This window comes from Ovis aries, chromosome 5, assembly GCF_016772045.2.
Source record: "Ovis aries strain OAR_USU_Benz2616 breed Rambouillet chromosome 5, ARS-UI_Ramb_v3.0, whole genome shotgun sequence".
In the NCBI taxonomy this organism is placed as follows: domain Eukaryota; kingdom Metazoa; phylum Chordata; class Mammalia; order Artiodactyla; family Bovidae; genus Ovis; species Ovis aries.
The window spans coordinates 66,753,870-66,776,724 of record NC_056058.1 but is presented as its reverse complement, the minus strand read 5'-3'; the positions used below and the strand labels follow the sequence as shown (position 1 = coordinate 66,776,724).

At 43.7% G+C, this 22,855-nt stretch overlaps 1 protein-coding gene and 1 non-coding gene across 2 annotated transcripts in view; one reads left to right on the top strand and one right to left on the bottom strand.

Moving 5' to 3' along the window:
* ADAM19 (ADAM metallopeptidase domain 19) overlaps positions 1-22,855 on the top strand; it is a 94,144-nt gene that overhangs the window by 22,936 nt on the left and 48,353 nt on the right. Inside the window, exon 4 of the mRNA XM_027970455.2 lies at positions 17,708-17,786. Within this exon, the coding sequence (XP_027826256.1) occupies positions 17,708-17,786 (79 nt within the window). The remainder of the gene's footprint in view (positions 1-17,707; positions 17,787-22,855) is intronic.
* LOC114115130 (U6 spliceosomal RNA) lies at positions 2,119-2,225 on the bottom strand. Its single transcript, XR_003589612.1, has one exon. It is a non-coding gene; the product is annotated as a U6 spliceosomal RNA (small nuclear RNA).

The window sequence follows — 22,855 nt, the reverse complement described above, 5'->3', positions numbered from 1 at the left end:
GATTGGGTCGTTTATTTTTCTGGAATTGAGCTGCATAAGTTGCTTGTATATTTTTGAGATTAGTTGTTTGTCAGTTGCTTCATTTGCTATTATTTTCTCCCATTCAGAAGGCTGTCTTTTCACCTTGCTTATATTTTCCTTTGTTGTGCAGAAGCTTTTAATTTTAATTAGATCCCATTTGTTTATTTTTGCTCTTATTTCCAGAATTCTGGGAGGTGGATCATAGAGGATCCTGCTGTGATTTATGTCGGAGAATGTTTTGCCTATGTTCTCCTGTAGGAGTTTTATAGTTTCTGATCTTACATTTAGATCTTTAATCCATTTTGAGTTTATTTTTGTGTGCGGTGTTAGAAAGTGATCTAGTTTCATTCTTTTACAAGTGGTTGACCAGTTTTCCCAGCACCACTTGTTAAAGAGATTGTCTTTACTCCATTGTATATTCTTGCCTCCTTTGTCAAAGATAAGGTGTCCATAGGTGTGTGGATTTATCTCTGGGCTTTCTATTTTGTTCCATTGATCTATATGTCTGTCTTTGTGCCAGTACCATACTGTCTTGATGACTATGGCTTTGTAGTAGAGCCTGAAGTCAGGCAAGTTGATTCCTCCAGTTCCATTCTTCTTTCTCAAGATTGCTTTGGCTATTCGAGGTTTTTTGTATTTCCATACAAATCTTGAAATTATTTGTTCTAGTTCTGTGAAAAATACTGCTGGTAGCTTGATAGGGATTGCATTGAATCTGTAGGTTGTTTTAGGTAGTATACTCATTTTCACTATATTGATTCTTCCAATCCATGAACATGGTATATTTTTCCATCTATTAGTGTCCTCTTTGATTTCTTTCATCAGTGTTTTATAGTTTTCTATATATAGGTCTTTAGTTTCTTTAGGTAGATATATTCCTAAGTATTTTATTCTTTTTGTTGCAATGGTGAATGGAATTGTTTCCTTAATTTGTTTTTCTACTTTCTCATTATTAGTGTATAGGAATGCAAGGGATTTCTGTGTGTTGATTTCATATCCTGCAACTTTACTATATTCATTGATTAGCTCTAGTAATTTTCTGGTGGAGTCTTTAGGGTTTTCTATGTAGAGGATCATGTCATCTGCAAACAGTGAGTTTTACTTCTTCTTTTCCAATTTGGATTCCTTTTATTTCTTTTTCTGCTCTGATTGCTGTGGCCAAAACTTCCAGAACTATGTTGAATAGTAGCGGTGAAAGTGGGCACCCTTGTCTTGTTCCTGACTTTAGGGGAAATGCTTTCAGTTTTTCACCATTGAGGATAATGTTTGCCGTGGGTTTGTCATATATAGCTTTTATTATGTTGAGGTATGTTCCTTCTATTCCTGCTTTCTGGAGAGTTTTTATCATAAATGATGTTGAATTTTGTCAAAGGCCTTCTCTGCATCTATTGAGATAATCATATGGCTTTTATTTTTCAATTTGTTAATGTGGTGAATTACATTGATTGATTTGCAGATATTGAAGAATCCTTGCATCCCTGGGATAAAGCCCACTTGGTCATGGTGTATGATCTTTTTAATGTGTTGTTGGATTCTGATTGCTAGAATTTTGTTGAAGATTTTTGCATCTATGTTCATCAGTGATATTGGCCTGTAGTTTTCTTTTTTTGTAGCATCTTTGTCAGGTTTTGGTATTAGGGTGATGGTGGCCTCATAGAATGCTCTGCAATTTTCTGGAAGAGTTTGAGTAGGATAGGTGTTAACTCTTCTTGAAATTTTTGGTAGAATTCAGCTGTGAAGCCGTCTGGACCTGAGCTTTTGTTTGCTGGAAGATTTCTGATTACAGTTTCAATTTCCGTGCTTGTGATGGGTCTGTTAAGATTTTCTATTTCTTCCTGGTTCAGTTTTGGAAAGTTGTACTTTTCTAAGAATTTGTCCATTTCTTCCATGTTGTCCATTTTATTGGCATACAATTGCTGATAGTAGTCTCTTATGATCCTTTGTATTTCTGTGTTGTCTGTTGTGATCTCTCCATTTTCATTTCTAATTTTATTGATATGATTTTTCTCTCTTTGTTTCTTGATGAGTCTGGCTAATGGTTTGTCAGTTTTATTTATCCTTTCAAAGAACCAGCTTTTGGCTTTGTTGATTTTTGCTAAAAATATGGAATGCTTCACGAATTTGCATGTCATCCTTGCGCAGGGGCCATGCTAATCTTCTCTGTATCATTCCAATTTTAGTATATGTGCTGCCGAAGCGAGCACCCATTTGTTTATTTTTGCTTTTATTTCTATTACCTTGGGAGACTGACCTAAGAGAAGACTGGTATGATTTATGTCAGAGAATGTTTTGCTTATATTCTCTTCTCGGAGCTTATGGTGTCATGTCTTATGTTTAAGTCTTTAAGCCACTTTGAGTTTATTTTTGTGTTGGTGAGTGGATGTGTTCTAACTTCACTCATTTACATGCAGCTGTCCAAGTTCCCCAACCCCACTTGCTGAGCCTTTTTTTCCATTGTATATTCTTACCTCCTTTGTTGAAGATTCATTGATGGTAGGTGTGCAGGTTTATTTCTGGGCTCTCTCTTCTGTTCTGTTGATCCACATATCTGTTTTTGTGCCAGTGCCATGTTGTTTTGATTACTGTATCTTGGAAGTATTGATTTCAGCAAATATTTATTGAGCACCCATGTGTAAAGTCCTGTGCTAGGTGTTCTAGGGAGTAGATGCAAAGACCATATCCTTGCCCTCCAGCTATTTACTCTCTGTGGGAGAGAATATACTCACACAGCATAATAAGAAGCTGGTTATAGATTTACTTAATAGAGTTAAAAGTAAAGTACAGAGGGAGCCATAGCAAGGAAGAATTTCTGATTGGGAGCTAGAGAAAGCTTCCCTAAGGAGGGTTCCTTGGAGCTCTGTCTTGTGGGAGCAAGGAGGGGAGGCTTTGGATGAAGGAGGGAGGAGAGATGAGTGGAAGAATGAGAAAGGAATTCAGACTGAGAAATTAATATATAAATATTTGGTCTGGATCTAGGGGAACCAAAACTGTAGTGCTAATAAACTCTTAGGAATTCAGTATTCCAGCTAGCCAAATCATTGTATTTCAGAAGAGTAGTATGTGGCAGTGGGGAAGGGGTTTCTTGCCCTTCTACATTTGGGCTACCTGAGGATTTGAGTGACTTAGAGTTCACTTTTTTTTTTTTTTTGGTCCTCTTATTTTTGACCTTGAGTTGGTTTCTCTCTTGCTTCTGGTAAAACCACATGGTCAGAGAGGTAGATGTGACATTTTTAGGGAAGAGGCTTGAGGTGCGATTTAAAGCTGAACTGTATTTCCTGCACCTCGATGAGTAGAAGCCCTTTCTCCACCCCTCTTCATTGAAGGGAAATTTGGGCTGAGCTGAGTGAAAGGAGATGGACCTGGTGGATGGAGCCTTGGCCTGAGAGGGACTGGTCCAAGGGAAATATAGCTTCTTCCACAATTCAGAGTGGGTGGATGGGGTCTCCTGAGAAGCAGGGCCTGGAGAGCAGGATGGAGATTGACGTATGGCTATGCATTTGGATTTGGGAGATGTGCTTGAAGTCCCACCTTACAGACCTAATTTTTCATCTTCAAGGATGTGCCTAGATTCTTCATCCAGACTCTCTGGAAGCTGGAGGATATCTCTGCTCTTCAGCGTTTGTGCTTAGGAAATGGAACATGATTATCTGGGGAAGAGTTCTCCTTCTCTATGGGAGGAGGAGGCCAGTTCTGAGGCCTCTGGACTGGTTCTGTCCTGAGATTTAATCTGATTTTAAGAAGGTAACCTTTACTCTTTCTCTGTTTAGAACTCAGTGACATATACACACCTTTGGTTGATGCCTTGAATACTGAATGAACAGGCTTTTGGGTACCCTGGAGCAAATTGCAGGTCTTGCTCAAACTCACCTGGGAGCAGTTATTGGGTCAGAGAATCCCTGGTTTTACTAACAAGAGTCTCCAGTGTACTGGGTTTGAGTTATGGATTGCTCGTTGGGAATTCTTAACTTCCTGTCTCTCTTACTTTCTCTTCCTTCATTTAACAAATACTGTGCATACCAGCCATGTGGCTGGCATTGGGCTAAGTCCTGAGTGTTCCTGGAAGAGTAATGGCAAGCAAGACACAGTCTGCTGTCTTGGTGCTTGCTCAGTGGAGGAGAAAGATAAGCCGATCATTATTGACCAGCGTGGGGCATGCTATGATGGGGGGAAGTAGAAAGTACTGTGGGAGCATGGGGAAGGGGAACCTACCCTGGCTCAGGGGTTGGGGAAGCCTTCGAGGAGGAGTAAAGTAAAAGGAAGAAGTAGGGGGTGGTAGAGGGCTGGTTTATTCAAGGGGGTGAGTTCCACCCAGGGCCGGTAGCAAGAACAAAGGCCTTTGTTGATGATGAAATTGGAATAGAAGGCAAGAGGAAGGAAATGGTCCAGGTGGGCAGGGGAGAGTCCTTGAAAGGCTTTGTAGCCTCATTAAAAGGGTTGGTGTGTATCTTCAGGGCAACAGGAAGCTGACAAAGATGACTTTAAAAGCCATATACTGACAGCATCCAAAGCATGTGAGAAAGATTACTTAGATGAAAGTTTGGAGGATGGATTCAAAGGGGCAAGACTGGCAATAGTAATCAGACTCATTCAAAAGCTTTTTTAGAATCTGAAGGGGAGGTGATGTTGATCTAATTTAGGGAAGAGATTGCAGAAGAGTCACATTCCACAGATATTACTAGGGTGGCATCATGGAGACCGAGAAATGGCTTGAATATGAGCTGAGGAAGAGGATGGCTTCCAAGGCCAATCTGAGGTTCCTGACTGGAGAAAGTAGCAGGACAGTGGTTTGAGTCCCAGGGTTTGTCCTTAGCTGGTAGTGGAACCTTGGATAAGCCACTTCTCTTCTCAGATCTTTAGTTTTCCCATTAGTTGAAGGGAACAACCCCTAGTCATCAACTTTGCCTGCTTGTGGTGGTTGGGAATCCACTGATAAAATCTATGTGAAAAGTAGCATCCTATATTCTTTCCATGACCCTAAAAGTCCTGGCAGAAGTGAAGTATGTCCTTACCCTGGTTATCTTTATAATTTGGACTCTTTGTATATAGACTTCCCCCCTTATCTACAATTCTAAGCACTTGGTCTCCCAGGAACTGATGAGGCCTCACTGAGGACCTCCTTGTGGATTCTCAGATTGACTTTTGCTGAAAACAATGATATCATTGAGTGGGTGGAGCTGAGCCAGACTCCTCAGCCAGTTTAAGGAGAATTGGGGTCTTTATGACTTCTGTACTTATGGCTGTCTTCCAGGCCCCTCCATAGCACCCATGTGCCCCACTGCCCCCTTTTCCTCCTCCTTCCACCCCTGAGGTTATGATTTTGCAGAAAACTGGCAGCCCCCATGTTTTCTTCTCTTGCATCAGTCTCCCTGGAGAGAGATCCAGATGGGCCACGGGGTAGAATGGCTGTATTATATCAGGCATGGTTTCTCTGTCCAAGTCCCCCTTCCCGGGAAAGGAAGGACAAGTCATGGGAAGGGATTCCCTTGGAGGAAGACTGAAGTGCTAGAGAAAGAGGGAATCTAAGTGTTGGGAGAGATGTTAGACTCCTTGTATGCTAAAAGCTCTTTATCTGGCTTTAATGCTGGACTGGGGCTTTGGTAAGAATGCAGAGGTTAAACTGGCCTTTCATTTGTGTGATGACAGGAATATGGCTGTGGAAAAGGAGATTAGCAGTGTTGAGGATGGTGAGTCCCTGACCCCTAGGCAGCTCTTCCTCTCTCTGCTTTCCACACACCCACACTCGTGCACAGGCACCCCTCCTCCAAAGCTGTAGGCAGCTTGTTAAGGGAAACTGGGAGTTGATTGCTGCTCTGGTTTGCAGTAGTTCTAGCAAGGAAGGAAGTTTTTGGCCAGCCCAATAGGTTATAAAACAGAAACTTGGTTTCTAGGGACCAACTAGTAATACCTACCTTCTGTGTGGCCTGTTGGTGTTTTCAAAGTACTTTCACAGATGGCCTTGGAAAGAAAGAAAAATCAATTTCTGACTACCTGTTCAAGTTCTCAGCTGTAACAAAAGAGATTAGCAGAGAAAAACAGAAGTTTATTAAAGTGTATACATGGGAGGTACCCAGAAAAAAATAAATGACAGTTGGCAGTCAGGCTTCTGTAGCATCTTCAACAAAAGACAATAAGTTTGTAGAGAAATGGTAAGAAAAAGGAAAGCGGTTTTAGGCTTCTAAAGGCAGGTATACAGTGGAAGTGAGAAATAGATTTAAAGGCCTAGATCTGATAGACAGAGTGCCTGATGAACTATGGAATGAGGTTCGTGACATTGTACAGGAGACAGGGATCAAGACCATCCCCATGGAAAAGACATGCAAAAAAGCAAAATGGCTGTCTGGGGAGTCTTACAAATAGCTGAGAAAGGAGAGAGGCAATAGCAAAGGAGAAAAGAAAAGATATAAGCATCTGAATGCAGAGTTCCAAAGAATAGCAAGAAGAGATAAGAAAGCCTTCTTCAGCGATCAATGCAAAGAAATAGAAGAAAACAACAGAATGGGAAAGACTAGAGATCTCTTCAAGAAAACTAGAGATACCAAGGGAACATTTCATGCAAAGATGGACTTGATAAAAGACAGAAATGGTATGGACCTAACAGAAGCAGAAGATATTAAGAAGAGGCGGCAAGAATACACGGAAGAACTGTACAAAACAGATCTTCACGACCCAGATAATTATGATGATGTGATCACTCATCTAGAGCCAGACATCCTGGAATGTGAAGTCAAGTAGGCCTTAGAAAGCATCACTACGAACAAAGCTAGTGGAGGTGATGGAATTCCAGTTGAGCTGTTTCAAATCCTTAAAGATGATGCTGTGAAAGTGCTGCATTCAATATGCCAACAAATTTGGAAAACTCAGCAGTGGCCACAGGACTGGAAAAGGTCAGTTTTCATTCCAATCCCAAAGAAAGGCAATGCCAAAGAATGCTCAAACTACCGCACAATTGCACTCATCTCACATGCTAGTAAAGTAATGCTCAAAATTCTCCAAGCCAGGCTTCAGCAATATGTGAACCGTGAACTTCCTGATGTTCAAACTGGTTTTAGAAAAGGCAGAGGAACCAGAGATCAAATTGCCAACATCCGCTGGATCATGGAAAAAGCAAGAGAGTTCCAGAAAAACATCTATTTCTGCTTTATTGACTATGCCAAAGCCTTTGACTGTGTGGATCACAATAAACTGTGGAAAATTCTGGAAGAGATGGGAATACCAGACCACCTGACCTGCCTCTTGAGAAATCTGTATGCAGGCCAGGAGGCAACAGTTAGAACTGGACATGGAACAACAGACTGGTTCCAAATAGGAAAAGTAGTACGTCAAGGCTGTATATTGTCACCCTGCTTATTTAACTTTCATGCAGAGTACATCATGAGAAACGCTGGGCTGGAAGAAACACAAGCTGGAATCAAGATTGCCGGGAGAAATCTCAATAACCTCAGATATACAGATGACACCACCCTTAGGGCAGAAAGTGAAGAGGAGCTAAAAGCCTCTTGATGAAAGTGAAAGAGGAGAGTGAAAAAGTTGGCTTAAAGCTCAACATTCAGAAAATGAAGATCATGGCATCCAGTTCCATCACTTCATGGGAAATAGACAGGGAAACAGTGGAAACAGTGTCAGACTTTATTTTTTTGGCCTCCAAAATCACCGCAGATGGTGACTTCAGCCATGAAATTAAAAGATGCTTACTCCTTGGAAGAAAAGTTGCGACCAACCTAGATAGCATATTTAAAAGCAGAGACATTACTTTGCCGACTAAGGTCCGCCTAGTCAAGGCTATGGTTTTTCCTGTGGTCATGTATGGATGTGAGACTTGGACTATGAAGAAGGCTGAGCACTGAAGAATTGATGCTTTTGAACTGTGGTGTTGGAGAAGACTCTTGAGAGTCCCTTGGACTGCAAGGAGATCCAACCAGTCCATTCTGAAGGAGATCAGCCCTGGGATTTCTTTGGAGGGAATGATGCTGAAGCTGAAACTCCAGTACTTTGGCCACCTCATGCGAAGAGTTGACTCATTGGAAAAGACTCTGATGCTCGGAGGGATTGGGGGCGGTAGGAGAAAGTGACGACCGAGGATGAGATGGCTGGATGGCATCACTGACTCGATGGACATGAGTCTGAGTGAACTCTGGGAGTTGGTGATGGACAGGGAGGCCTGGCGTGCTGCGATTCATGGGGTCACAAAGAGTCGGACACAACTGAGCAACTGAACTGAACTGAACTGAAAGGCAGGTAACTGTGGGAAGGTAAATATTTGGGAACTGCATGATAGATAAAGGCTGGTTTGTAATGTTTGTTGTGTAGATTCCTCTGGTACCGTCTCCAGGCTGATGGGGCCTAAAACTGTCTCTGCTGATTAGCTTTTGTCTTTCCTGGTAGAGGACCTTGGGCAACTGATGTCTTCTTTTTAGGCAAATGGAAGGAGGACAGGGACCTTTCCTTGTTTCTGCTTCTTCTCAGTTGCCTTTGGCTCAAAATGATCCTCTCACTAAAGTTGCACATCCGGGGTGCTGTGATCTGCCACCCCTTCAGCCTCCTCTAATCCTCATGAGCGAGTTGCCACGTGGAGGGCAGGAAAGCAGTACTTGCCTCCTCCGCACCACCTAGCACAGTGCCTGGCACATGATTGGCCTCAGTACATATTTGTGGAATGGCTGTTCCAAAGAGGCCCTGCAAGTGCATGGCCTGAGGTTCTGAAGAGGTACCACACCTTGGCCAAGAATTCAGAGCAAATACATGATGAATTCAAGTGGGGAGGGACTTGGCCTTCCTGAGGTCACGTGCCCTGTAGTTTGTACCACATTATGCTGCTTAATAAGCATTCATTGATGAGATTTCATGAACATCCTTCCTCTCTGCCTCCTGGCAGTGTCTGGATGGCCCAACTCTTGGATTATCTACTGCTGATGATTAGCTAACTTTATTTAGACTGATGAGTTTTGAAGCAAAATACAATTGTGTGATGTTGGTAGGTTACTTTCGTTCTTTTTCAAATTCTGCATTGGTAAGAGTAGAGGGTGGTGTGGGGAGAAGCACTGAACAGAGAACCTGATTACATATATAAAGATTTTTTTTGTTGCTGTCTGAAATTTATTCACAATGCCCCTCCTCTCCAAAAAACTGCCTTATGAGCAGGGTATGAGACAACAGAGTGAGGGAAAAGCTGAAGAAATAAGGCTTGAAAGGACAGGGTCCAGGAAGTTTGGTGGTCTCTTCCGGTGCCACCAATGGTGTGTCTCAGTTCCAGTCATTTTCACCAGGTGTCACTCATCTTGAAATTCAATGAAATGAGACCTGATTGTCCTACTTTGTTATGACTAACTCCAAGTGACCCAACTCAGCATGCAGCAAGAGGGGAATATTTCTCTAAATGCAAACTTGGCACTGTTTTCCCAGGAAAATGGCAGAGATACTGGGCAGTCCAGGATAACACATGTCCACTGTGATCTAGGAAGACTTTTCAAGTTCAAACCTTCTTGACATGTGCATTTGCTGTGATTTGTCCTTTAGCATGCTGAAAAACACTGGGCAAGGTTTATCAAAGTTACTGGGATATTTAATCAGAGCCTAAAAGGGACCAGGAACTCACACGTAGGGCAGGTTCGTTTGTGGTCTTCACTTTTTGTTTGTTTGCTTTTATTCATGGGCTGGCCTACCTACTCCCTTTTTCTAAGCATATTTTCAGAGGTCCTGTGGTCTTAGAGGTTTCTTTTCTTCACTTGCCCCGTGTCTTATCCCCAAAGTTTACTATACAGTTTAACCATTGCCTCTTGCATTGACTCTTCCCTTCGGGTTAATCTGATAACTATGGTTATTTACCAGAAACTGTTTGCTAATGCACTAGGCACTTTTTTTTTTTTAGCTTTCTCATTTCCCTGAACTCTTCTTATCCAATTCCCTAAGTGCCTATATGGGTACTTTACAGGACACTGCAAAACAAACTTATAAATTCCTCTTGGGTGAGCCATTCTGCAGGCCTCTTAGGTCCCTGACAGTTAAGCATCCCCACTCCAAGAGGTCAGCCCTGTTTGTACAGACAGGTTATTCATCGTGGAGGCAGCCAAGAGTGAGGCCTGAAGAGGATTAAATGAAGGCCCTGCTGACCAAAGGAGTAAACAGTGCTCATCCAAACATCCTTTGGTCAACAACACAAAAGCCAAACACAGGACCAGGAGCTGGTCGGAAGGGTGCAGGTCTTGTAGGAACTGGGAGAAGATGTAATGAGATGTGATCCATGAAAAGCAGTGTTGATTTAATGCATTGTTTGGACACTTCGTTAATAGAAGGAAAGACAACATGCTTTGGCTTTGCGCCAGGCTTGTGGGTGGCACCATCTTGCTTTGTGGCACTGCTCCTGGAGCTGGCCCTCTGGCAGCCACGATGCATGATCCAAGTGAGTGAGTGCAGTAGAGGAGATCTCCTACTCTTTACATCAGAAGAAACACCTCTGCCCAAGGAGTGCCTCTGCCTGTGGGCCCCTTATTTGGCTTTAGATCCTTGCCTTTGGCATGTTGCTTTGTTTCCATTCCTTTAGAGTCAGAGGTGAAATGAGCACGGCTTTGGAAGTCTTGGTTCTGAGACAGATTGAGCTCTCTCCTCCCCTTGTCTTTCTTGCTCTTTGAAAACAAAAGACAACAAAACACTACTTACTGAATCTGTTATTTTGTCCCAAATATGGACACTGGCCATTATACTAGAATGTCACTCTCTGCTTTTCAAAAGCTCTTCCCAGTGTGTGCCTGTCCTGGGTATCGCCATTTCCATTTGAGAGAATGGGAAACTGAGGCTGAGGAGCTTGTGACATGCTTAGTATTGCCTCTCTGGTTAAAAAAATATGAATGTAGAAATTTCCAAACATACCCAAAGGGAGAGAGACTAGTATTATCAAAACCTCAGAAACCCATTGTCTTGGTTTGAAAATTACCTGGCTTTACCCCATGTGCCCATAGATGTGTGCGTGCACTCAGTCGCTTAGTTGTGTTTGACTCTTGTGACCTCACGGACTGTAGCCCAGCAGGCTCCTCTGTCCAGGCAAGAATTCCGAAGGGGGTTGCCCTTTCCTTCTCTAGATCTTCCTAATCCAGGGATTGAACCCAGGTCTCTTGCATGTCCTGCAATGGCAGGCAAATTCTTTACCAACCGCACCACCTGGGAAGCCCACATGCACATAGCTAGTCCTGGAGAAAATGTTCGCAGTGATATTTGTGGAAACAAATACTTTATACTTTACAAAGAGTTCTTTTGCTTTTGTTCATTTTATTTAGCAGATATTCATAGATACTTTTCTAACTTTGTATAACAATTCTATGAAGTAGATTCGATTATTTCCCCCATTTTATAGATGAGAAAACTGAGACTCAGAGAGGCTAACTAATTTGTTCCAATTCACAGAACTTAAAAATGTCATAGCTAGTATTTTGAATGTATTTTCTCATTTGATCCTCTCAGTGGGGCTATGAGATCATAATTATCACATTGTTTATTTGCAGTCTAGGAAACGGAATTTAGGTGGCTCAAGTGAAAATAGTTCTTTTTTTCACTAGTGAGCTTTTGTCTAAGTTTTATTTAATTAATGAGGGAACCGACAAAATTATAAAACTGGTATAAAAACTGGATAGATAAGGGAAACATATATAGGTGTACGTGTATATATGCATATATATTTCAATAGTGGACAGAGAATGCTGAGATAACATTGCTAAATTACATATAAAATTGGTTCCTATCCTAGGGGCAATAAAATCATAACCTTGAGGGTTATCTTTTCTGTTAGGTGGAAATCCTTTGCATCGATGTTGTATCTTATAAAGTTTTTACAAGTTTAACATCTACTCTTACAGGGTTTTACAAGAGCTGCCTTAATTAATTGTAAATAGTCTTTCAAAGCTACAGTTCCCCCGACGGAGTCCAAAGAACCTCAGTCAGGCTTCTCAGAGTCTGCAGTTTGTCAGTGCCCTTGTGTAACGTTGAAAGGCGCCACCGTGATCTTTTGCCTGATTTTCAGGGTTTGAAACGACAGCTGGAGTGTGCAACTGGTACTGAAACCAGCCCTGTCTGGGCCCTGGACTTGCTGTCTAGGTTGAGCTGGTGTCACCTTTAGATTTTGAGAGGGTGCTTTAGGAGGCTAGAAATGAGAAAAAGAATTAAGAATGTTAAAATTGGTATAATGGAGTAGAATTCCCACAGCCTGAAAAAGCATCACCTGGAAAAACTATTAAAAATATAGATTTCTGAGTCCTTCTCTAGAGACTTAAATTCTCAGTGGAGCCTGGGGTTTTATATTTTTCCACAGCATTTCCGGGTGTGATGTTACTGTGGCAAGTCCCGTAATGACGGCGTTAGGAATATGAGTGAGAAATGAAAAAGCCTGTGTTACCAGCTCCACAGGTGGATGGGGTGAGGGAGCAGCTCCCCCGGAGAGGAGGAGAGGGACCAGCACAGCTTACCTCCCAAGCACTACCAGTGTATAAGTGCCCCAATACTCCTGAAAGAGCCAGATACGAAACAAGACCTGGGAGAAGGAGGTGTCAGTAAAAATAGCCACTGGGATGAGCAGACTCTTGTTTGTTTATGCTGAGCTTGTCTGGGTAGGTTGTTTTTCAAGGTAGTTTGGAAATTGTTATCACTTGTCTTCACTGATTTGCTTATCTGTAGTAGCAGGGTAGGGGGATTGAACTCAGGAAGATGTTTTGCAAATTTGTTTTAGTCCTGTCACTTCTCTTTCCCCAGAAGGAGTTTTAAAGAAACTTATTTCTCTAAGTTTCTAAGAAGTTTCTTAGAAGTTTCTAAGAAGCATTTGAAATTGGTCTGACAAGTCCATAGCCTTTAAGGGCTTCCCTGGTGGCTCGGTGATAAAGAATCTGCCTGCCAAGCAGGCGATGTGAGAGTCTGATCCCTTGGTGGGGAAGATCCCCTGGAGAAGGCTCCCCACTCCAGTATTCTCGCTGGGAGAATCCCATGGAGAGAATCCCATAGACAGAGGAGGCTGGCGGGCTGCGGTCCATAGGGTTGCAAAGAGTCTATACAATTTAGCGATTTAGTTATTGTTTAATAACATATAATCATTAAAGGGACAGTTCTGGATTTGAGGCCTGTGAGCCTTGGAAAAGGTGAGTCAGGGCTGTTGCAACTGCAGCTTGTTTGGGGTCTGGCTGAGTGTACAGTTTCCAGGCCACCATGGGCAATTCTGTTGTCCTTCTCTGAAGAGTGACCTTACATTTTATGTCCAGTAGTTGGAAGACAGTTTATTTTCCCAGTTGGATTTCAAAAGACGCAAAGAGTCAGGAGATTGCTTGAGGACTTTGGGGCCAGGGCAGCCAGGGTTTCTCCCAAAGTGAGCACTGCAGTGAGCCTTGGGATGGTGTGTGATCTCTGCCTGCCGATGGGCTTGTGAGCCCTGAGGGCACGGGTGGGAGGCACTTCTTCAGAAACTGCTTTTCTGTCAAAGCCAGAAAAAGGAGGGGGCGGGGTGGGAAATCTTGGACAGTCCTTCTCTCTTCCTGGATGCACATCACTCACAACTGTTTCCTGAAAAACCTAATACACTCCAGTGGTGAGAGACGGCTTCCTGCAGATCTGCTGAGCCAGCCCCTTGTCAGAGAGGAGATGAGAACAAGATGTGGTTGGAGAAGGGACGGCTGGGCTGAGCTGGGCCACTCAGGGGCTCTGCGGCCCCGTCTCTGAGGGGATCGTCTTTGGTGCTTAGAGGGCATAGATGAGCCTAGCTTGGGGGCACTGGGGAGCATTTAAAAGCAGCGTTTTATGAATCAGTACAATTGCACAGATGGTAGTGATGAAACGTGACTCATCCTTTTGCTTATAGAAGGAAGGATGACCTTCCTGGCTAATATTGCAACCCCATTTGGGGAAAGGATTATTGAGGAAAAAAGCAACTGAAATAGCGTTGGAGTCCTTACATGTCCATCCTCTTTATCTTGCCCTGTGTTTTGCTATCCCTTTTCTCTTCTCTGCAGATATTCTCACATCTAAGAGCCAGGAGCCTCCTTTTTGTGGCATCACATGTTCTCAAAACTGCTGTCATCACCATGAAATTGTTCCTTGGACTACTGCTGACAATGTTTTCATTTTATGCTTCTGCTTTCTAATATGCTTTTTCCTTCCTTGGAGAAGGAAATGGCAACCCACTGCAGTAATCTTGCCTGGAGAATTCTATAGACAGTGGAGCCTGGCAGGCTACAGTCCATGGGGTTGCAAAGAGTCAGACATGACTGAGCAACTATCACTCAGCTATCACTTCTAATAGAGACAGAGCAGACAGCTGCTTAAAAAGTGGTCTGGTCTAACAGACTTGGCTTTGAAACCTGCCTCTGACGCTGTGCTGTGACAGCTTGGACAAATTACAGGTCTTGAGGTCACAGTGTCCTCATAGGTGTGTTGTGAAGGTGGAATGATTTCACACTTAAATAAACACACATGAGCTATTTTGATGGCAACTTTTTGGGGTTTCTTTAGCTCAGAAAGATACAGGGTGCGATGGATGCAGAAAGGTGAGACAGGTGGATATTTCTGAAGTTTGCCTGCCTTAAAAATATGTTGCGAACTTGCGGTCTAGGGTGGTGGTTCTGCATGAGAATCATTCAAAGAGTTATTACAACAGATGTCTGGGCTCCAGTATCAGTTTCTGTGTTCTTCAGGCCATCTGGGATGAGGCCGGGCAGTCTGCATTGTTTTTTGTTTTGTTTCTAACAATCTGCATTTTAAACTAGTTCCTAGGTGATGCTGATGCTGCTGATCCTAAAAAGGGCAGTTAGGTGGAAGAATTGTTTCATGTAGACTCAGAAGACAGAATGAGGCCGGTGGGTACAGATTACAGAGAAAGGTAGCTTTTGGTTCAGTGTAACAACTTTCTCTAACTACCGTATGTGGTCAGGAATGGAGTAGGTGGTCCGGAGATGTCCAGTGCAGGATGGCCATTTGGCAGATTCCTACACAAGGTACAGGATTCATTTGTTCGTTCATTTATCCATTCATCCACTTTTTCACAGAATAAACCTGCCTGGTGCTAGGAGCTGAGCAGAAGCCTTGAACAAGGCAGCCGTGTGCTCTCTGTTCTCAAGGAACACATAGTCTAGCCAGTTTGGCTTAATGATTCTTGACGTCTCTCTCAGTGCTGAGGCTCTGAGTGACAGAGGCAGAACCTCAGAACAAGAAGGTGTAGAATGATGCTCACCCTTCTGAGGACGTGTGGCTGAGAACTGACAAGAATTTGGACTCCTCTGAGGTTGTCTGGATTGCTCTCTTTTTTGGATCATCCTGGTGTTACTAGATGAATATTCCACCCCACCCCTCAACTCCCAAGATGTCGAAGAGGCTGAGGATGTGGTTCCAAGAGTGCGCTTTGTGGGAACATTCACATCTGGCACCCAGGATGAACCATTATATTCTGAGCTCCTGACTGACCATCCATTATGCAGTCTGTAACGTAGACCACAGAAATGGGCTGCAGGAATGAGCTCATTGTTTTCTCGCCTCTTTCAAGTGATATACTGGGGAGTTTATGGCTGGGGGGGAGTTGGAAGGAAATAGGTAAATTCCGCCAGTTTTTCTTGGTTCTTCCCATCACAATCCCTGTTGAAAGCAATTGTGATAATCACTAATGTTTCCTGAGCTCCACTCTGAGCCAGGCCTGATTTTAAGTTCTTTTCATGCATTATGTCATTTTACTCTGATGACAACTCTGTTGAGCGGAAGGGTTTTTGCAGAAGAGGAAACAGGTTCAGAGAGGTAAAGTAACTCCCTTCTGGCTATAGAGACAGTAAATGTCAGAGCAGGGGCTGAAGCTTAGTCTCTCAGATTCCACACCATGCCCTAAGCTCCTAGCATGCTCAGTGACTACCTGCTTCACTCACTCATTCATTCATTCAGTAGTTAACACATCCTTCCTTTGAGTAAATGTTAAGCATCAGTATATACTGGTGAGCAAACAGCTTGGCCTCTGTCCTCCTGGGGCTTAGAGTTTATCTCCTTCAGACAAATGAGTGACTCTTCCCTTAGATCCTTGGCTGGTTAAATGTTAAGGAGAAAGAGGAAGAAAGAATCTGGCAATTTAGGTACTAACCCAAACTTGCCATGTAAGTTGGAGTTTCTCTACACAAACTAGGTTTTCTGCTTTGCTTTGTTTTTACATCTCCCTGTTGGGTTTCTTTTCTTCTTGTTCAGGGCTGGATGTTGAAGGGCTTGATATCATGCAGGAGAAGATCTTTGTGGCATTTGCCTTCTGACTGTGCTCTGGGGGCGGAGGGGAATCTGAGAGTCTGGAGTCCCAGAACTTAGAGCTGGAAGTGACTCTGGAGTGACCCTAGAAACCCTCTTCAGTGACCCTGTCTTGTGGGAAATGTCACCTCTTACAAAACCAGGGTGGTCCCTGAGGATTCCTTTGGCTTTCTGCGCTGGCACCAGCTTGTATTTTTTTCTTTTTTTAAAAGGCAGTTTCAAATTAGATTTTCCGTTTTCAAAATAAACACGTGATAATTATTTTTTTTTTTAATCAGCCAGTTTTTCAGAAATATACAGCTTACATTGTGAACATCTTCTGTAGTCCCCTGAGATCACTACCACTACCGACAGGCATGTCCTTCCCCAGCTATTGTCAATGCCTGCCCTAGTGTATACTGCTATTACTTTTCCATTTAAAGGGATTTAAAAAGTACATACTTCCCTGAAATTTTTCATCTGACTCCATTTTAAATATCTTTCCATAGTAAAAGATAGAGATCCACTTAATTCTTTTTTGTTAGACTCCAATTTTTAATGATGCCTTCCATTAAAAACCATTTTGCTTCCTAACCTCGATTTTCTTTAGATTCATTCTGCTTTTAATGTGGCTGAACTAGTTGAAGAATCCATTTGGCATTTTTATTTCTCTTTTAAGTTTCAGAGAAATTCTGAAAGCCTTATTCGGGGTCACCTTGCCTTGGGCGAAGGATTCTTAACCTCAACTTCTAGAGGTCTGTAACAGGAGAGAAACCAACATCCAATTTTAGAAAGAAAAAAAAAAAAGAAATATTGAAAAGGTAACACACAGAACCAGGGCTCAGGAAATCTGAACCATTAAGTCTCATAAAAGATGGGCAAAGGAAACTTCCAGAATCCTTGCAGCAGGAACAAAGGAGCAGATAAATAGCTCCTATCTGTTACGTTCTTGCAGCATTACTCCATTGGCTTGGCTTGCACAATGGGCCAAGGCTAGGTAGGATACCTTGATTGTCAATTGTCAATCTTAACAAAACCTGCAACAGGGAGGAGGGATTCCCTTAAAGAATGGTTGGTGTGCTGATACCAAAAGTTAGTGGATGTGCTGGGAAAATAATCAATTAAGGTATACAGTAGGGTCCACAGACCCTAGGAAATTCTGTGAGTGTGTTTGCACATGATCTTCCCAGGACCCAGAACAAATTAAGATCTAATATCACTGCTTTGGTGCTCAGCAGCATCTGGTTGTGGCTGAATTAAGTGATGATCCCAGTGAACACAAAATTCATAACCAACTTCATTCTGCTTTTCTTTTTATTCCTTAAGCCCTTCCGTAATGCTGCCCTGTTTCTTCTGCATGGAGATGCTTGGGGGTGGTTCTACCAGGTTCAGTTAGGATCTCTGGCTACTGTTGCCAGGAGGGTAAAGTCTATTTTCTAAGGAGACAAATGTCTTTTTTTATTCTATTCAGGCACCTTTTTGCTCCAGCCTACACAGAAACGCGTTATACTCCAAGTGGCGACGCTCAAACCACTACCCTGAAATCCGAGGTAAGTTCAGATCAACACATATCTCCCAGGCAGCTTCCCTGTCACAACCCCACCCCTAGGAAGCCAGGAGAGCAACTCAGTGAAGACAATGCCTCCGCTGAAGGAACTGTTTTCCCTGACTGAGATCCAGGGAATGAGCAGGAAAAACAACATATCAATTTGTTGTTTCATGGATTCATAATGCTTTGCTGGCTAAAAAGGTGAAATAAACCATATTTTAAGCTTATGGCATCTGATTAAAATGGATACAAATCACTGTATTGCCCACATCCTAACAAAAATCTAAGTAAAAGAAATGATTTGCGATTGTTTCACCCAGTCAGGTGTTAGTTGCTTTTTCACATGGGTGGGTAAAGTTTTGTGATCTGCTTTGTCAATGTGAGTTTAGGATGTGAAGATTTTCTTATTTTGCTGCTATTTTCATATTGGCTATTTTTCTCCCTCAAACTTGAGTCTGGCTGTTAGTACAGAAATTTAAGAAAAAAAATTTTTAATTCATTTATTTTTAGCTGCGTTGGGTCTTAGCAGTGTTCGGACTCTCTAGTTGTGGTGTGTGGGCTTAGTTGCCACCCGTCATGCAGGATCTTAGGCTTCCCTGGTGGCCCAGCAGTAAAGATTCCACCTGCAATGCAGGAGACAAGGGTTTGATCTCTGGTCTGGAAAGATCCCCTGGAGGAGGAAATGGCAGCCCATACCAGTATTCTTGCCTGGGAATTCCCATGGACAGAGGAACCTGGTGGGCTGCGGTCCATGAGCTTGCAAAAGAGTGGGACATGACTTAGCAACTAAACAACAACGACAGGTAGGATCTTAGGTCCCGGACCAGGGATCGAACCCACAGCCCCTGCATTGAAAGCTGAATTCTTAACCACTGGGCCACCAGGGAAGTCCCTTGCACAAAAATTTGTCATTTAAAAGCTGGTCTTTCAGTTTTAGTCTTTTAGTTTGCTTCATCATGCCATTTGGTCACCAGTGGACATTTAAGTTCGTGAATCACACACATTTCATGATTTGCTAGCTTTTCCTAGAGGGGACCTGTTAGAATTTGTAGGATTAGAGTCAGTTCAGTTCAGTTCAGTTCAGTTGCTCAGTTGTGTCCAACTTGGATTAGAGTAGTGGTTCTCAATTAGGAGTGATTTTGGCTTAAGTTGTTTCTTAAAAACCTTTGTTGAATATGTTGGTAACTAACATAATAAAGCAAGGAAAATATACTTCATGATGATTTATACCAATTTTAATCAGGTGCAAGTAAACTAAAATGTTCTATTTGTTTCTTTGACCATTTTAGCCAACAAAGGATGGGAGGCTTGGCAATGTATGGAGATAGTTTGGATTGTCATGACTGGGAGGTGGCTGCTACTGTCTGGTGGGTAGGGGCCAGGGATGTGCCAGTTACTCTCCAGTGCACAGGCATCCCTCCACAGCAGTTATCCTGTCTCAAACGTCAGTGGTGCCCAAGTTGAGAAATTCTAGTTCTCAGACTCTGTTCTTGTCTGGAGAATCCCATGAATAGAGGAGCCTGGCAGGCTACAGTCCGTAAGGTCACAAAGAGTCGGGTACAACTGAAGCAACTTAGCACTCTCAAACTCTATGGCAAAGAGCAGGGGTGAAGGAGAGGGGAAGATGGATGCAGGCAGGAGGAGCAGTGTCTTTGCCTCTGGGGTCGGGCATCATGGGCTTTCCTGGGTGCAGACCTGGGAGGTGTGCCGGGTAGGCAGCACAGTGCCTCAGTGCCCCTCCAACAGCTTCCTGTGGAACCCGAGATTCCCACATGACCCTGTCCTTAAAATAGCCCTGCCAGTCTTTAGAATAGCCTAGAAGACAATGACAGCCACTGTCAGTTGTTAACAGCACAGATGAGTTGATCAGATCACCCTTGAGTGAGGAGAGGGACACAGGACAGTTATGTTTCGGTGGGGTCTGTGAGGTCTGAAGTAAGTAGGTACTGCGGGGCTATGTTGGATCTTTGGATGTGAGGATCAGTGCTGCCTTCTTCACTGAGACCTTCCTGGATGGGGAGGGAGTGGCCAGTGCCTGCAGCAAAGTAGCCCGTGTCCTTTCATCTCTGGGGGAGCTGGCCCCAGCTGTGGCTCCACACCTTTCATGGCCCCTGGTTGAAACTTCTTCCTCGCTTCAGACTTCGGTTCTCTGTCTCCGGCGAGATGGGAGGGGATGGACAAGCGCCGGAAGCCCCTCACCATTATGACCTCACAAAGCACCCTCCTCTGCGTTGGGCTCTTGCACTTCTGTACCCAGAGCCGAAGAATGGGTCTCAGTGCATGAGTTTGCCATGAGCTCATGCTTCCTGCTACGAAAGCCCCCTCTGGGTGGCCCCCTCAGGCCGAGAGACTGAGAAGGAATGCGATGACTTCATGGCTGTTGTGTTCCTGTACTTGTTCTTTGTGCTCTCAGGATTGGGCAGAGATGCTGTGAGGGCCTTTGACAAACAGAGGGCAGTGAGAGAACTTCCCCTCCCTCCCAGACAGCCCCTCCTTCCCAAAGGGCTCGTTGACCAGTGTGCATCCCAGCTAATGTAGGGTGACTCTGTTTTCTTGTTCAGTACATCCCCCTCCTGCTGGGGTCTTGCAAAGCCCCCACCCAGCCCCGGGGTTTCCTAGTCAGTATTCTTATTTGGGAGCTGAAGACCCAAAGAGAAATGGGAATGGAATAAACCACTTCGCTTCAGCTGACCCAAGTGATGTAGACCACACTCTCTCACAAAACTTGGCTGGGGGTAGTGGGAGTTCTGGGAACCTGATCCTGCTCATTGCCAGGCCCGTGGGTTCCAGCCCTGATCTAGGTCAGGTCGCAGGGGGAATGGTGTGTTCCAGTAGAACAAATTGCAGAGTTTGGGGTCTGAAGCCAGGGTTTTAGTCTTGGCTTTAACCAGCTGTGTGACCTGAAAAACCCTTTCAGCCATATTAACGTTGAGTTTCCTCATCTGAATATTGGATATGCTAAGATATGACTCTCAGGGATATGGAAGGGTAAGATGAATCACTGACTTTTAAGCATCTCTTCCAACACTACATTTTACAGATGAGGAAATTGAGAGAAGATGGGAAAAAGGAGCATGTTTTTTTGCTTGCTCTCAGCAGCAAGGCTTAGACTAACACCTCAGTCTGAGTCAGTGTTGAAAGATAATAGAGCTTTTTATTTTTATTTTTAATATTTATTTGACTGTGCTGGGTCTTAGTTGCAACATGGAAGCTCTTAGTTGTAGCACGTGGGATCTAGTTCCCTGACCAGATATTGAGCCCCAGCCTCCCTGCCTTGGGAGTATGGAGTCTTAGCCACTGGATCTCCAAGGTTCCGATAATAGAGCTTTGACAAATTAAGCCCATGTACTTTGCTGGGTCTGCTTTTGCTAAGATAGGCCGAGTGTGTAGCCTGAAATCAGGCTGCTAGGGTTTGCATCTGCACTTTGCACTGTGGTCTGTGAATGACTTGAAACCTCTCCAACTTTAGTTGAGAGTGAGAATAACGGTATCTACCTCATAAGACTATGATCAAAATTAAAGGGAAAAAAAAATCTGTGTAAGTTGTTTATCCAGGAGCAGTAGCTGGGTAGATGTTAGCTCTTGTTGTTAGTAACAGTAAATGGCAGGCATTATTATGTCACGCGGTGATGTGTGTGAAGACCCTTTATATATTTAAAGCATGTTACACTGCAGTCACACCTAGAGCTGGGCGGTACTGGAACTGGAGAATGTGGACAAATGGCTTACTTAGCTGTCTCCTGGTTCACAGGCCTGCCTGCTGGGGACCAGGGAACAACCGCAGTCAAGTGTGGTCCTGGTGATGGCTCAGTCAGACTGTTGTTATGTGGGCGGATGCCGGACATTTCTGATTGGCCCTGCTCACGGGATGCTGGTGGGGAAAGATAAGGCTTCCGTATCTGCAACTACATAGTTTACATCCTTTTTAAGACCTTAGAACCAGACTGCGCTCTGGGGATTTTACCTTTTTTCTCTTTGCTCCAACTTATCTCTTTTGACTTATTTGGGACGAAGTTTATAGGAATGTGTCCCTTGTTATCACCCATAGGTCTGCTGAGGACAGCCCTGGTTTGTGTCCATCTGTCTGGTTTAGCGCTTTATCACTCTCAGCAGAGTCCTGCTTTGCCTCATAAATACTCTGGCTACCCTATTTATCAAACATTCTGCTGACACCTCAAACTTTATTTCAAGCCATTCTTTATGATTTGTATTTCTGTATGACTTTTAAACTACGACTGGCTCTCACAAGATGCTAAGTCCTGTGAAGTCTGGACTCTACTCACTGTGGTATCTTAGGGCCTAGCCCCGGGCCTGGCACATTGTGTGTAGCCAGGAGGAATCCAGCTGGGTTGGGAAGACCAGATGGCTGTGACATATGCCCTGGTGAGAGCACAGCAGCAGGCCTGCAAGTGTCCATGGACACAGGTGCAAAGTCAGGTCTGGTCCAGGTGTGCAGGGGATTCAAGGGAAGCAGGGAAGATGGGTGATAGATCAGTTTCCTAGGGCCGCTGCAGCAAAGTACTGTAATCTTGGAGGTTTAGGACAATTAGAAATGTGTTCTTTCACATCACTGAAGGCTAGAAGTTCAAAACCAAGGCCATGCTCTCCCCGTAGTCTCTAGGGAAGGAGCCTCCATAGCCTTTTTCAGCTTCTAGTGGCTCCTGGCCGTCCTTGGTGCCCACTGGCTTCTAGTTTCATCTCTCTAATCTCTGCCTCTACCTGCAAATGGCCTTCTTCTTGGTGTGTGTGTCAGTGTCCTTTTCTCTTTTCAGAAGGATTCTAGTCCAGTATTGCCTCATCTTGATTTAATTACATCAAGACTCTGTTCCAAGTAACATCACATTCTGAGGTTTTGAGTAGATATGGAGTGTTTTTTTTGTCTGTACCACATGGCCTGTGGGATCTTAGTTCCCCGATAGGGATTAAACCTGTACCCCCTGCACTGGAAATGCAGAGTGGGTAGACGTGAATTTTGGTGGGGACACAGTTCAGCTCTCATGGGGGGTGGTCACAGAGGTGACTCTAGTGGTGAGGCAAGCTTTTCGGAAGCCAGTGTTTCCTGTGACCAGC